The 15979-nt window shown below is 32.7% G+C and overlaps 3 protein-coding genes across 4 annotated transcripts; all 3 read left to right on the forward strand.

The window, feature by feature from the left end:
* The first annotated feature begins 1172 nt into the window (after positions 1 to 1172).
* On the forward strand, positions 1173 to 5271 carry LOC18038487 (probable carboxylesterase 15). Of its 2 annotated transcripts, XM_024181923.1 has the most exons (3): positions 1190 to 1952; positions 2609 to 2638; positions 4750 to 5271. In XM_024181923.1, exons 1-3 carry the CDS (start codon positions 1273 to 1275, stop codon positions 5054 to 5056), a joined length of 1017 nt encoding a protein of 338 aa, XP_024037691.1. In that variant the 5' UTR covers positions 1190 to 1272; the 3' UTR covers positions 5057 to 5271. The 2 variants fall into 2 exon arrangements, with proteins under 2 accessions (XP_006429990.1, XP_024037691.1); XM_006429927.2 differs by lacking the exon at positions 2609 to 2638 and having other exon boundaries at positions 1173 to 1952.
* A 1002-nt stretch (positions 5272 to 6273) lies between these two features.
* LOC18038651 (40S ribosomal protein S5) lies at positions 6274 to 7941 on the forward strand. Its single transcript, XM_006429928.2, has 5 exons — positions 6274 to 6307; positions 6388 to 6519; positions 7144 to 7415; positions 7529 to 7732; positions 7887 to 7941. Exons 2-5 carry the CDS (start codon positions 6394 to 6396, stop codon positions 7939 to 7941), a joined length of 657 nt encoding a protein of 218 aa, XP_006429991.2. The 5' UTR covers positions 6274 to 6307; positions 6388 to 6393.
* A 2857-nt stretch (positions 7942 to 10798) lies between these two features.
* LOC18038652 (probable carboxylesterase 15) lies at positions 10799 to 14227 on the forward strand. Its single transcript, XM_006429930.2, has 2 exons — positions 10799 to 11523; positions 13671 to 14227. The coding sequence occupies exons 1-2, from the start codon at positions 10838 to 10840 to the stop codon at positions 13975 to 13977; spliced, it is 993 nt and encodes a 330-aa protein (XP_006429993.1). The 5' UTR covers positions 10799 to 10837; the 3' UTR covers positions 13978 to 14227.
* Positions 14228 to 15979: the final 1752 nt, after the last annotated feature.

The following is a 15979-nucleotide window of genomic DNA, read 5'->3' on the forward strand; positions in this document are numbered from 1 at the left end:
ATCAAATATGCAAAATGTAGAATATGTAATATATCCAATTACCCATTTTCTTTTCTCATTTGTGATAAGTGAGATCCTTCTGGATTAAGGCTATTCTGGTATGTACGTATGGCAGAAATCAGCACTATTGTAAGATTGTATATGTATGACAAGAATCAAGACTATTATATGCATGTTGAAAGATCAAGGTAAAGTTGCTGTGCATTCCCATTAGCATTACCGATGAGCTGCTCCCTCCCCCGGTTCACAGCTTCCGTGGAGCACTTGCCTGCATGTTGAAAGATCAATACCATAATAACTAGCTAACACACACAAATGGCAAGAAGCAGTGAAGCACAACGACAAAATGGAGCTACAAGGATGATAGAGTGACCCTAAACAATAGAAAGTAGGATGTGTACATGTTTGTGAAAAACCAATAAACAACACATCTTAGTTAACTATTTAGATCCACTACTCATCTTGCCTTCTTGAGATCCACAAATTGGTGATTGATAGAAGCAATAACAATAAATTAAATACATCTAGTTACACCATACATGATACGGTGTATGTTTTGCTAGATTCTTAATAAAGACAAGCAGAGCAAACGAGTAGACAATTCATTTCCCCCGAGTAAACCTCTAAAGTTAAGGAAAACATCAACATCTTTGGAACAAGAAAGACTTAATGCCCTTACAAAAGCACCTGGCTCACCATGTAGACCATCACAGAGTCCATATAAATTAGCAAAGCGCGTCACCCTTGTCATGGTTGTCTCCAAAAGCGTGAGTACCGCCAAAATTCATTAAACAAAATCGTTGGAATATTCATCTCAATTATTAATGTTTGTTCCTTCTACCAGTTCAAGATACTTGAATGTATAAAATGCTTTATCGCAATAAATTCAGTCAATATTATTTCCGCCGCCCTAATTTGAGCTTCTGATAATTAGTTGGTAATTTGACCGTAATATGAACAATAATGTAGACTTGGCACCAAAAAACTCCAATCCAATTAAACTGACATCATCAACCATACTGTGGCCACCACCAACCTCATCTATGGTTGGTATTCACAATAAAAAGATAAACACTACAAAATTACAAATATACCCTCAATCATCAACAATATCTCCACCCTCACCCCTCGCTTCCTCTTTGTCTATATAACAGGCACGCTCCCCCTTAACTGATTGCCACAAGAACAAAACAACTCTCTCAGCAAAACCACCAGAGATTTTCTTTCTTTCTTATTATTAATTTTTTTTTTTTTTATTTAAAGAAAAGACAAATGGGTTCTCTTGATCCTCAAGTTATTGAAGACTTGGGGAAAGGGGTCATTCAACTACTGAGCGATGGCACCGTACTGAGGTCCAACAATATAGATTTTGATTACCCTTTAGACAAGAATGACGGCTCTGTCTTGATCAAAGACTGTCAATACGATGAAAAACATCAACTGCATCTCCGTATGTACAAACCCCCTTCAATAATAACATCCTCTAGGAAGCTTCCTATTGTCGTATTCATTCACGGGGGAGGCTTTTGCGTCGGCTCACGTGCATGGCCAAGCTCTCACAACTGTTGCATGCGCCTGGCGACCGGGCTCAACGCTCTTGTTGTTGCCCTAGACTACAGGTTGGCGCCGGAGCACCGTCTCCCGGCTGCCATGGAAGATGCTTTTAGCGCCATGAAATGGCTCCAAGATCAGGCTCTGAGTGAGAAGGTCGTTGACGATGAATGGTTCCATGATGTTGAGTTTGACAGAGTCTTTGTGCTGGGAGATTCCTCCGGGGGGAATATTGCTCATCATCTGGCAGTTCGGCTCGGCGGCGGCGGCGGTTTTGAAGAGTTGGCGCCTGTTAGGGTTCGAGGGTATGTGCTGTTGGCGCCATTCTTTGGTGGGGTGGCGAGGACCAAGTCTGAGGCAGGGCCAAGTGAGGAGCATTTGACTCTCGCTATACTCGACAGGTACAATGTTTTCCCTCTCCATTTAGTGAGCGTTATGGATGAATTTGGATCCGTTCTCATGTAATTATAATCCGAGTTATGCATATCTTTATATATATATATATATATATATTTTTTTTTTTTTGACGCATACATTTAAAACAGAGGACAGTTAAAACCAACAACATTAGATCTAAATTTATTTGAGGTTGCCGTTTTGTCATAAAACAACATGTTTATTCTTTCAGAATGAAGCCGAGGTATAACCGTTATAAATTAATTACAGATACTCTAATTGAAGGTTTCTGATCATTTTTTAAATAACGGAATATTCTGTTCCTTTTTTTCAATATTCTATGCATTATGCAGGATTTTGCAACCGCATGCGAATTTGTTCTTTTTTTTTTTTTAAATTGCGTCTTTCATAAATGTTTACAAACGATGCTGTTTAGATTTTATATTTTCAAATTTAAAAAATATGATTCTGGAAATGAGAATCGAGAAAAAGCTTTCAGAAGTAATATTTTCGTTGTTCAAACACTAAATTTTAAAGCTTAAAGCAGTTGAACCACACTTTTTATGCATTTTTCCATAGTTTTTCAAATTTTAAAATTTTTAATTGGAACATTTACATATATATAATGCGAGGAATCTCTTTTTTTTTTTTTTCTATGCAGAAATACTTTTAAGTCATGCCGTTTAAGAGAGTAAGTTTTTAATGTTATTAAACCACATAATTTTATAATTCATTTAAAAATAAGTCTATTAAACCTCACAATTTAAGAGCGTGTTATTAAGACACCCGCACATAAGAATTATAGACACACCACGAGCAAGGCAACAGCCATAACTTGTTTGGATTCCCTTTTTTAATAGAAACAAAATACATACCCACAATTTATGTGAGTCCACTAATTTTTGGAACTCGACACATCAATTTTTTTCCAAATTGTGTGAAGATGACGTGTCCATTTTAGTAAAAACGTTCTGGCCTTTTATTCGTACATGCATAAATGTGGTTCCACTATATATACGTGATATCACTCTCGTGAAAATGGCTTTCCACATATACGATTCCACTAAATAATTAATTTAATTTGTGTTCTCACTTGAGACATTTTAATGATTAGTTTACATTTTCTTTAACATTATTCCTTGAATTGACCTCACATGATCAAGAACTAATAGATAGACATATATAGTGCTTAGCTATTGAGTATTTCTCTTGTAATGATAATTTATTTGAAATATTATAGTTGTATGAAGGAAAGAAAAATTTACAGCTATAAAATCATACCAAATAAAATAATAATGCAACTACAAAATTTTAACAACTTTATTACATTGACATATTTGAATCATATAATAATAATAATAATAATAATAATAAACCACTTCTCTTACGAAGGAGTTCAAGTAGTTATAAAGAAAGTTCATAAAACACACACACACACACACACACATATATACACACAAAAAATAAAAAAAAACTTATATTATATGAGAAAGATTTCAAATCCCTTGTATATTGGAACAACCTCTAAATTAAAAATCAGTTTACAAACAAAATATAATTTTAATATAATAATAATAACACATAATTCAATAATAAATTCATACAGGTACGTGGAAAACAACTTGTATCATAAAAAAAAAAAAAAAACAACGACAAAAGAATAATTTTAACTATTTTTCCATTTTTATTCTCATGCGTTGTGTTAAAAATTCATATAACACATCAAAATATTAACGTGGGGGTTCCTATCAATAAAAAGTAGCTTTTTGAGAAAACGCCTTCCTTTGCCTGCCTGTTACTGGGGTCACAAATAATCGAAGCAATTTGTCATTGCCTATAAAGAAATTGCAAATTTGAAATTTATATGAGCTAAAAAGTTGGCCACTAGAGGACAAGTTAAATTAGCCAACTAGAAAACTAACCTGTAACCTCCATGACCATTTGAAAAGTCCATGAAAGGACATTTCTTTACTTTTGCCAATTTGCAATTTGATCCCACGAATTGGTCACCCTTTAATCCTGCCTAAATTCAGAAATTAAAATTAAACATAATCACAAACGCCAAAAAAGACAAAAATAAATAAATAAACAAATGAGAGTTAAGGGAGAGTTATACAGGTCAAATGGAATTAAACTGAATTAAACCACTTGGCTTTTCTTGAGTTGTTCTCTTTCTCTCCTTGAAAAAAATCTTCCCACGTTTGTGAAACTTTTTACAATCATTATCTACCTGATAGTCTCCTTTGGCTAATAATTACCAATCCTGATGATTATTTCAACTTTTTTATTCTTAATCAACTGATTTAAGTGTGCAACTAGGACAATTAAATTTCTCCAAAACTCTTATCCACTTTAATAAGCAGTTATGTTGGATTAGCTAAAGAAATATGGCCTGGACTAATGAACATCGTTCATTTTATAACTATCTCATGTTTAGCACAGAAAAAGTCTTGTGATGATAAACGCAAAAGTTAACTCTCTTAATAATCGATATTACTTTTAAGATAGTGCTCAGTCCATTAATTTTATTAATATCGACTTCCCATCATCACCCAAAATCATTTGAGATAGTGCCTTATCCAAAACTATCTTCCTCTTGGTCTTATACAAAAAAGGTGAATCCAATATCTGAGTAGATATAACTCACAAAAATTTTATGACCTATATGATATTAGCGTGATTGAAATTCGATTTTAAAATCTCTTATACTATTTCAAAAGATTCTACCAATACAATCAATTAGTACCGGCAGATGATCATTTGATGTAGTTTTCTTATATATATTTGTTTAATGCTTGGCAGCTTTTGGAGGCTATCATTACCAATTGGAGTAACTAGAGACCATCCATATGCAAACCCTTTTGGCCCCAAGAGCCCTAGCCTTGAAGCAGTAAGCCTTGATCCGGTGTTGGTAGTTGCCGGCGAAAAGGAACTATTGAAAGATAGGGCTAAAGACTATGCAAGAAAATTAAAAGATATGGGGAAGAATATTCACTATGTTGAGTTTGAAGGAAAAGAACACGGTTTCTTTAATAATAAGCCATCCTCAAAAGCTGGCAATGAATTCCTTCAAATCGTCGGAAATTTCATGTCCGAAAACTCAGCCTAGTCCTGACAATCAATCTTTCTTGATTATTATATATAATCATATATAGCTGCCTGGAGTTGCATGCATGGATTAGTGATCTCTATTATTATGAGTGTTAAGTTTAATTCGTATGCTTAGTTCGTTTTTAGAAATATTTTGAAGTTGTGTTAGCTTTAAGTGTATTTGGATCATGGACGATGAATGTACTATCTTAGTTTCTATTCTCTCTTTTATAATGTGACTTAAAAAAAAAAATCATCGACTTATTGAGGTTCACTGTAATTAATTATTTCTTTTGGTAAGTGATGTCCTGTATTTGGCCTTGAAAAGACAATTTGCATGAGGCATTAGGGCATTATTATCACTTCAATAATTGTAGATTAGACACCATAATCTAAGGCTGCAATTTTAAGTAGGTTTTTTTGTGGCTTAGCATTTATGGAAATTAGTGCGTAAGCACTTAGATTATTTAAGCTGGCAAGTAACTAAATTAATTTGTTTCTATAAATTAAAAACATAGAGCATTTGGTGTCATAGTGTGATTCTTGCTTAGGGTGCCAGAGGTCCCGAGTGCAATTCCCGGAATGCCCCCAAATTATTATCAATCAACGAGTCAACGACCTAACTTTTGGTTTAGTTTCTGTACAATATTCTCGTTAATATGCTGTTTGTGGTTGTTAATTCAAAATTATATATAAGTCCGTATATGGACTATGGACTGAGCATATATATATATATAGGTTTCTTTGACAGTGAAAAAGTTTGTATAAAAATAATATTTCAAAAATAAATGAACAAAGAAAAAGTTGTAAAATATTGTTGCTGAATCATTCAAACAGAATCCCAAGGGTCGCAGAAAAAAAGTCCTGCTTTAATGGTTGTGAGTAATGTTTAAAGGGGTATTCTTCATGGATGACGATAATCTTTAAAGGGGTATTCTGTTATGACCTCATAACTTGAAATTTTGGTTAATTTTAAAATTTTTGGAATTTTATTATCATTTATCATTTAAGGAGAAACTTTAGGGTATATCGTCATTATATTGCCTCATCCCGTATAACAAACAGTCCAATAAATTTCTTTAATCGGATATTTATGAGTTCACATTAATGTTTTTTTTTTTTTTTTCTCCAAAGAGATAAAATTTCTATTCTTAAAATCAAACCCTAGTTTGAATTGCCTCGCCCAGTACTTATACACAGCACATAAAAACCCTACTCTAATTTTTCTTTCTCCATATTTTTTTTCCCTCACTCAGCGAACTTTAAATAGGTAACACTCAATTTTCTCAAACCCTAATGCTGTTTCAATTTCTTATTCTCAAATCATTTTGATTATGAGTTTGTGAATAGGTAAGAATGGCCACGGCGTCGACGGCGAAGGCAACTTCAGCGACAGCAGCGCCAAAACAGGCCCATCAGGATTCATCTCAGCCGCATTATGATGTAAAGCTATTTAATAGATGGACTTTCGAGGATGTTAGCGTTAAGTTTCCACATTTTTTTTTCTTTTTTACATTACCGCTTCATTTTTCTTTAATACTATGATCTTTATATATATAATAACATACAGTGAGGTTTTTGTTATGATTATACTTTAGAGATGTCTGATTTTTTTTTTTTTTTTTGGGTACGTGTAGATCTTTGGATTCAGATTCAGATTTAATCTGCAAAGTATCCCCTAAAACTTGAGAGGAAATATTCTAATAAACTTATGTTGATTGAATTTTTTTTCAATATGAATTTTTTTAAATTAACCTCTCTTAGTTGTGAAAGACTTGAATCTGGAACAAATTTTTAAGATATGTGAGGGTGCATGAAGGATTTATAAATGAATGAATGAAAGTGTCATTGAATTTTGTTTATCCCGATCTGCCACGCTAAAATCTAGATAGAATCCAATAATAATATTTAAAATGAATGTTAACATTCTCGATGCAGACCACCCATCAACTCTCTTTATTAAGAGTTATAGCACAAATTTTATCATTCAACAACTCTCTCTGTACACAAAATTTGTCGATTAATAATTTATACTTTTAAATTATTTGATTTTGACTTTTTGTAAATCTCAGTGATTTTGATTTTTTTGTAAATCTCAATCTATAGGTGAGCGACATGTCCTTGAATGATTACATTGGAGTCCAAGCACCAAAGAATGCAACCTATGTACCTCACACAGCTGGGAGGTACTCAGTGAAGCGGTTTAGGAAGGCACAGTGCCCAATTGTTGAGAGGCTCACAAACTCACTGATGATGCATGGACGAAACAATGGCAAGAAATTGATGGCCGTCAGGATTGTCAAGCACGCCATGGAAATCATTCACCTTTTGACTGACCAGAACCCAATTCAAGTCATTGTTGATGCTGTCATCAACAGGTACTAGTTTTTTTTTTTTTTTTTTCTCCCATATATGTTGCATGAATTTATATTTCATTAATTATGGCATATTTAGAGTTGCATTTTTATTGTAATTTTTTTGGGTGTTACAGTGGTCCTCGTGAAGATGCCACAAGAATTGGCTCTGCGGGTGTTGTTAGGCGGCAGGCTGTGGATATCAGCCCCTTGCGCCGTGTGAATCAGGCGTTATATTTGCTTACAACCGGTGCTCGTGAATCTGCTTTCCGAAACATCAAAACAATTGCTGAATGCTTGGCTGATGAACTCATCAATGCTGCTAAGGGTTCATCCAACAGGTAATTTAATTTGCTAACTTATTCATACAATTCTCATTCGCCTAATGTCAAAATACATGCATAAATCAAAAAGATTATTATTATTATTATTATTTCAAGAAAAAAAACGTTATTCACACAATTTCTCTTTAACTGTGTTCTTGAATTGTTTCAGCTATGCAATCAAAAAGAAGGATGAGATTGAGAGAGTTGCCAAGGCCAATCGCTGAATACTTAATAGAGAGTCAGATAAATTAAGTAATTCTCTTGGTTTTGATAATTTAAGAGATTTTTTTTTTTTTTTTTTTTTTTCCATCTCTTGGACATGTCATGAATATTAATTTGTTGGTTGTTGATTTTCTAACATTTAGAGCTAATGTTCTTCTTATTAGTTTGTTTGACTTGCAATGCAATAATTTGGGATTTGTCTATTGCAAAAGTATGGCTGCACATGATTCCTGTAAACGACGTATTCTTGTAGTTTGATGGCCGTATAATTTACTGTTTCATCCTTATAGTCCAATTTTCTGTTTTAGATTTCTTTTTTTTTTTAATTTTCCAAAGAATTTAGGAATAATTAAATTTACAATTAGAAAGTTCTAACTTAAAGTTTAAAAATATCTACCGAAAAATATTTTATATGTGTATACACATAACGCATTAGATTCGAATCTATTTAGATTTCGATATTCTCTGGATTCCAATATTCTCAAAAGCATATCCCATCATTATCAAATTTTTTTTGTTTTTTCATTAACCTTTTCTCGGCACTAAAGGTTAATGAATAAGACGTCTTACAGTGGATGAAAGTGAAGTTACTCAACGTCACTAATTTTACCGTACTGTTTTTTGATTGATCACACTAATTATTCTAGTTAAAATAATTCTACTAACTGAGAGCAAATGTTATATAAGCTAGTGGGATGAAAAAGAAGTTACTTTATTAACATGCAGCAGTAAAAGAATCAGTGATAAATAATTGACAAAGTAGGAATACAGACAAAACAAGTGCGTGTCGTTATCTCCAGCTCATAGTGGGAAGCTCTAAAGTAGCTTTGTTTGCATATGAAAAAAGTTTGAAAATCTTCAACATTGCTTTATTACTAGGAATCAACTTTTTGATCCCTAAATCTTATTCGAAAATGATAGATTCCATTTGCAAAGATTTTTTTTTTTTTTTTTTAATTTCTGCGTCAAACTGCAAATGCCTAGAAATTAAGGTTTACCTTTAGCCCCATTTTGTTTTTTATTCTTGACTCTTCTGATCTTTAGCTCTTCTCAAGAGCTGCGTGCTGTGATCTACATTTGATATTTATTAATTCCTTTCACATTTTTTTTTTTAAATGATTCTGTGACTAAGCCATTTTTAAAAAAAAATTTGTAACACAAAAGCACTCATTATTAATAAGTGACATTGTAGCTAATGGTAATTTAATCCCCATCTCATATCCTTGTGAGTGTTGCAAGCTTCAAATCTCTTCTTTTCGGCTCAAATCTGATGGCACTCACATTAAAATTTCTTACTCTAAATTGTAATTTAGTTTTAGATTATTGTAGACCTCAAAATTGATCCAAACTTGTCGATTTGCTAATTCTAAGAGATCCGAAAAAAAGAAGCTTAGGTAGTCGGTTTGTGTCATTGATAAGTTCAAATTAAATCAAAAGCGTTACAATCTAAGTTAAATAATTAAGTATCTATTGTTTGTTTTGGGTGTTACGCACAAGTTTCACTATCACAAGTTTAGTATGGTTCGGCTTTATGCAATTTTCCTTTATCTAAAATTGGTCAATTTATTTAGCTTCTCATAGCTTATAAATATACTCACGTTCTCATGAGAATTTTTCAATTCACACATTGAGTTGCGAGCTAACTCGAAAAATAAAAATTTAAACTACACATATATATATTCCTCTTATGTGGGCGCCCTTATCTTTTTTTCTTTTTCCATGTGGCTCGGACATATGTTACTAAGCCATATGACTTGATGAAGTTAATTCAGACAATGTTATTAGACCATATAATTTTATAGTGAATTAAACACCGACTCTATTAAAATTATGCGGGTTAGTAGTGTGTCCTCATAAAAAAAAAAATGAAGGCATCCGCACCTAAAAATTTATGTGTGTGCGCGCACAGGCTTGTACGTGTGAGCTCATATGTGGATGAAAATAAAAGATAATAACATACGTTTTTCATTACATTTTCTTTTATTTTCTCATATATTAGAATCCGTGTATTTTTTTCTTTTAACTCCATTCACATTAATTTTTTGTGCATATATAGGAATATAGGAGAAAAAGAAAAGAAAAGAAAGACACACACACACGCAACCCAACCTCCTTCACCACAGGGACGAAGTCATAAAACTATGCAAGGCCCAGTAGCTAGGGACTTGAACATTACTGAAAACTTGTATATATACTCTTAAAATATTACACAAACTACAACCTTCTAAAGTAAATAACTTCGAAGTTATAAAAAGTCTTTGCCCTGTTCATATACAAGCAGAAATTAAATAGTCTCATGTGAGTTGGATTTGATGAAAATCTTTTTATCACCCGGAAAATTTTACTAATTGAACTAATTAGTATCCACAACTAGAAATATAATTATTTTTAAATTCTGAAATTGTCTTTTTATTTTTTTAAGGTATATAAAAGTGCCATAAATGAGAGTTAAAAATCTATGTTCAAATATTTTTTTTCGGTAAAAGAGAAAAAATCAACTTCAAATTTAACCGTTTATTAATGTTTTTTTTTTTTTTAAATCATGATCTCATCAAAATCTTATCCTCGTAAGAAATTGCCCCCTCCGATCAAAGTTGCTGGCCGTGTCTTTGTCACCACCTTTACCATGTGCACATATTACAATAGCCACCAAGCTCATATATGGTCCTTATTTAAAACAAAAGGATAAAAACAATGATCACAACACAAATACATGCGACCATAAGAAACTTCCATAAAAACATCCAAATAAAATGACAAATTTACCCTCCAATTACATCAACATCCCCACTCTCACCCCCTTCCTTCATGCTTATATAAACACATTCACCCTCTTCACCTCCATTGCTATGCATTAATTATCAAAACAAATCAAAAGGTCTCTCAAGAAAACTAAAGATGGGTTCCCTTCCTTGCGTTGTCGAAGACATGGGAGGTGTCCTTCAACTATACAGTGATGGCACAGTTTTCAGGTCCAAAGATATCAAGTTTAACATGCAGTTGATCGATCAAAACGACGAGTCATCAGTCTTCTTCAAGGACTGTCAATATGACAAGATCCACGACTTGCACCTCCGTTTATACAAACCCAGATCAGAAACGACGTCTTCTCCGCTGTCTAAAGCTAAGCTTCCCATTGTGGTATTCATTCACGGGGGAGGCTTTTGCGCCGGGTCACGAGAGTGGCCAAACTCTCACAACTGTTGCTTCCGCCTGGCCGCTGAGCTCAACGCTCTCGTTGTTGCCCTAGACTACAGGCTGGCGCCGGAACACCGGCTCCCGGCTGCGATGGAAGATGCTTTTGCTGCCATGAAATGGCTGCAAGCTCAGGCTTTAAGTGAAAATCTTAATGGGGATGCATGGTTTGGTGAAGTTGAATTTGATAATGTTTTCGTTCTTGGAGATTCCTCCGGGGGGAATATTGCTCATCATTTGGCGGTTCAGCTCGGCGGCGGTTCGAGCGAGTTGGCTCCAGTTAGGGTTCGAGGGTATGTGCTTTTGGCTCCATTTTTTGGTGGGGTGGCTCGGACCAAGTCTGAGCTGGGCCCAAGTGAGGCTATGTTGAATCTGGAATTACTAGACAGGTAATAATTAACAATTTCATTCATTCTATTTCTTATTTTATTTTTCGGATTTTCCTATGATATCAAATTAGCAGGTAGTGGTTTTCACCTAATGTTTTATTAATTGCTTTCTCTCAAGACGTGGACATATCAAACCTATGCATTCACATGTGAATTTTGAGTGTGTTTTAAAGTGGTGGTCTATTTTAATTGACACAGACTTGTTTGGTATTAATTTTTTAATTTTTTAATTTTTTAATTTTTTAATTTTTTAATTTATTTTTTATAGATAAAACATGCCAAAATTATGCATCCTAGCCAGTGCCACTGGTTGGTCTCAATTGTTAAATCATTCCAAACTTGAAAAACTCATGTACATTTATCTCTTACAAATCTTAACTCCTTAAGCTATAAATTCACAATTACTGATACCCTTTTAATAATTTTAAAACTTCATAACTCTTACCAAAAAAAAAAAAAAAAGAAGAAATTTTTTGTATATATAAAGATTCACTTTTCAGTACGATCACATGTTCTGGAAATTAAGTTAATAAAGTAACTTACCTCCAAAAACCAAAGTAGCTATGTAATTTACAAAATTAATTAACCTTAAAAAAATGATATTTTTTAAATTTTAACCCTTATTAGTTATATATGAGAATAACACGCACCCTGTAGATTTTACAGCGTGTGTAGGGTATAGGGAATCAAGAGAGTTGTATAATTTACTAAGTAAATAATGGTGGACAAGAGAAGAGAGCTGTATGACTGACGACTATTAAACAATCATGTACATTTGCTGAACCTAATTTCACATTATCCATATCTACTCCTCAAAATTGTTTATATATGTAGATAAATTTAAAATACCTTGTATCATTTTTTTTAAATGTAAATAATGGGAATTCATTAAAGGGAGAAAGCACCTTTTTATTAAAATATTGTTAAAGACAATAAATTAAAGAAATATAAATTTAAGTGATAAGTCAAAATCATTCTCCAAAATGCAAAGGCTGCGGGTTCCAAAAAATAAAAAAGTAAGCTAAGTGTTTTTATTGGCTGCCTGTAACTTTGGTTACAAAAAATTCTTATCAGTATTGGTCCACGTTTGTAAACACATTTAAATTTCTAAAAAATAATAATAATAATTAATACTCAGAAGTTACTAGATTATAAAATCTAGAAATTTGCAAGACAATGAAAATTAGCCGACTAGAAAGCCTCCTTATGAAAGGGCTATTTATCTATTTTGAGCAATTTGCCAATTTGGCAACGAGTCATTTTCTTAAATCCCGTTCAATTCATTCAAACCAAAGTCTAAATCCAGAAACTAATTAACCATAATCACAAAGGACAAAAATGATAGGATAGTTTATTGGTCAATATTTATCCATAATACCCAATCAAAATAAACCACTTGGCTTTTCTTGGACCGTCATCTTTGCGCTCGAACAAAAGCTTGCCAGATTAATGGAATTAAACTTTTTAAAAATCGATACCAGCTTGATATTTCCCTTTCTGAGCATAGTGATTATTTCAATTTTTTTTTTTTATTCTTATTCAACTGATTCAAAAGTGCAAAATACATGCATTTCTCCATCTTCTCAGTTCTCACCCATTTTTACAAGAATTCGGCCACGATGAATGGACAGACATCATTTTTTTTCATAAAGTATCTCTTCACTATTAGCACCAAACGGAAGAGATGTGATAGCGCAAAAAGTGAACTCCATTATTAATAATCATGATTCAATTTGAGATAGCGCCTAATCCAAATTACATGAGGTAGTGCTTATTGCTTAATCAAACTCTATCTTCCCATTGTCTTATGCAAAAAAATGGTAACACAGTAAATTGGAGGAAATTAACAAGCAATTTTAATATTTAATATAATTTGTGCTATGAATAATATTATATGTACCGAAAGTAGTATAAAATGTATAAAAGCCAAAAAAAAAAAAAAAATTGTCTTATAGAATTTATTTTTGTCCTTTTTTTTTTAAATCTTCCAGTAATGAAATGTTCTTTGTTGTTTATATTTTGTACACGTATCATTGTTGTTGTGTTATTAATCCTACTTAAATTTTATCAATTAAATTAAATATGACATCGAATATTTTGATTATATATAGTGAAATTCTCCTACTTTTTCTGAAAATGCACGACAGTTTTTGGAGGCTATCATTACCAATTGGAGAAACTAGAGACCATCCATACGCAAATCCTTTTGGTCCCGAAAGCCCCAGCCTTGAAGTAGTGAGCCTTGATCCGATGTTAGTTGTCGCCAGCGAAATCGAATTGTTAAAAGATAGAGCTAAAGACTATGCAAAAAGATTGAAAGCGATGGGTAAAACTATTGATTTCGTCGAGTTTAAAGGACAACAACATGGTTTTTTCACCAATGAGCCATTCTCGGAAGCCTCTAATGAATTCCTAAAAGTCGTCGAGAAGTTCATGTCTGAAAACTCGACCTAATCGAGAAAATTAATTTTTGCTAAATAAGATTGTTGGAATTGCATGTCTTGGGTAATTAATTAATTGATTATAATATGCTTGTGTTAAGTTTAAATTATGTAGAATATTTTTATGTTTCTGCTGTGAGAAACTTTCAAGTTGTAGAACACACACATATATTTGTGTATGTGTGGTGATAGTTTAATCATATAATTCAGACTATATGTGTTGAGATTATATTGTATGACTAATATATTGCGTTCTTTATATATCAGCCTTTACTAATAGATAATTCTTTTCTTTTCTTTTTTTCATTTGTTTCTTCTTGATGAGTGATGACCAATAATTAGCCTGAGAAGACCAATGCCATGAGAATACCGCATGTATTACGGGTTAAAATTAATTATCTATCTCATCAATAATTGTAGATTAGACGTCATTATCTAAGGCAGCAAGTATTTAAGTAATCTAATTGACTGCATTATATATTTGGTTAATACAATGTAAGAACTTAAATCAAGTTGGACGAAGATCATTTTATTGACTCATATACACGTTATACCTTCTGAAATGATATGCGTTCTATCGGTATTAATGGTAGGTCCAAAATCGTGAAGGCACTAAGCAAATTGAATTTATCAAGATTATTTGAGTACATATAACATACTAATGGTAGTTTGACACACTACCGTAGCATATCTTGGAACTTAATTTAATCTAGAATTATAAAATATGACGATCATTATCCACCCAATATTCAACAAAAAAAATCATCTTTTCAATCTTTTGAAAAAACTGAACCTTAATTGTTTTTTTTTTTTTTTGGGTGAAACCCTAACTTTTTCATCTCATCAACTTTGCCCGGTCTTCAATTTCAATATAATGAATATAAATGTTTTTGCGAAATAACTGCAACAGACAAATTGATACTCAAAATTACTTCATGAGGTTCACAATGCTCAGAAACCTCTCCAGTGATGCGTCCATTCTTTTTCAAGGTATCTCTCTTTTTGTTTTAAATTTTACTGATAAAATCAAGGATAAACCAGTTAATGCCCCCAAGGACGTGGTCGGGTTGGTAACCAATAAATAATGATTCGTTGGCCACCCGCATGTGCCCTTACCATGTACCAGTTATTTTTGTCAGCACTTTTTTAAGTTTTTTTCCATTTGACTATATATCATTGCTCGTTACTTGCAGTTAATAAAGAAAAAAAAAAGTTATTATATACCCTAAGGGCGGCAAAGGAATCCACTTTCTCGACGCAGTATAGGACATTTTCTTTGGCTAAGGGTCCAACTTCTCCGACCCATCGATTAAGCAGCTTAGGGACTGAGGCAGTTTCATCAATAGAGACTGAATCGATCGATACTGGCCCAGAGAGCATCCAGTGAATTATCCTCCGAATTAATTTTAGCTTTAGCCGCAGTTTTTTTGAGCTTTTTCCTCAGTTTTTTTTAGCTTTAGCTGCAGTTGAAAACAAGCAAAAGCTCCCACTACCTATTTGGGTGTTTCTAGAGCTGCCAAGTATTGTACTCGAACGAAGCTTTCATCATTTTCATAAACATTCACAACCAAGATTTGAGAAGAAGAAGAAGCATGTAGGGTTTAATATATAGTATCACTGACAATGACCATCTTAATTATCAAATAAAATTACTGCGAGAGGAGTTTATAAAAAATATTTAATGGTAGTTTAGGATAAACTGATGCATTTTAGTCCAACATTAGTCACGACTCAAATACTGGAGTAATAGTTAGAATCCAACTTTTTCGTATTAATGTTTATCCCTTTTTTCGTTTAAAAAAATTCTATAATTAAATTATTATTTAGGATAAATATCATCCCTTTTAACTCTCATCCAACTAGCAAACTCATTCAATGTAAAATTATTCTTCTTTAAACTGTAAAATCTCCTCCCAAACATCATATCGAATTCATATCCTTAAATCATATTTAAGTTTTAATAATATTTAAGTTTTGACAAATACTTATGGATATTCGTTTTGATTTAAAAAAAA

The sequence above is a fragment of the Citrus clementina genome, unplaced genomic scaffold, assembly GCF_000493195.1.
Source record: "Citrus clementina cultivar Clemenules unplaced genomic scaffold, Citrus_clementina_v1.0 scaffold_6, whole genome shotgun sequence".
NCBI classification, from domain to species: domain Eukaryota; kingdom Viridiplantae; phylum Streptophyta; class Magnoliopsida; order Sapindales; family Rutaceae; genus Citrus; species Citrus x clementina.

Excerpts from the sequence above, each read along its gene's own strand:
- LOC18038652 (XM_006429930.2), top strand. The coding sequence starts at position 10,838 with ATGGGTTCCCTTCCTTGCGTTGTCGAAGACATGGGAGGTGTCCTTCAA. Across the intron at positions 11,524-13,670 it reads AATCTGGAATTACTAGACAG|TTTTTGGAGGCTATCATTAC; the intron begins GTAATAATTAAC and ends AATGCACGACAG.
- LOC18038651 (XM_006429928.2), top strand. The coding sequence starts at position 6,394 with ATGGCCACGGCGTCGACGGCGAAGGCAACTTCAGCGACAGCAGCGCCA. Across the intron at positions 7,416-7,528 it reads GTTGATGCTGTCATCAACAG|TGGTCCTCGTGAAGATGCCA; the intron begins GTACTAGTTTTT and ends TGGGTGTTACAG. Across the intron at positions 7,733-7,886 it reads GCTAAGGGTTCATCCAACAG|CTATGCAATCAAAAAGAAGG; the intron begins GTAATTTAATTT and ends GAATTGTTTCAG.
- LOC18038487 (XM_024181923.1), top strand. The coding sequence starts at position 1,273 with ATGGGTTCTCTTGATCCTCAAGTTATTGAAGACTTGGGGAAAGGGGTC. Across the intron at positions 1,953-2,608 it reads ACTCTCGCTATACTCGACAG|AAATACTTTTAAGTCATGCC; the intron begins GTACAATGTTTT and ends TTTTCTATGCAG. Across the intron at positions 2,639-4,749 it reads AAGTCATGCCGTTTAAGAGA|CTTTTGGAGGCTATCATTAC; the intron begins GTAAGTTTTTAA and ends AATGCTTGGCAG.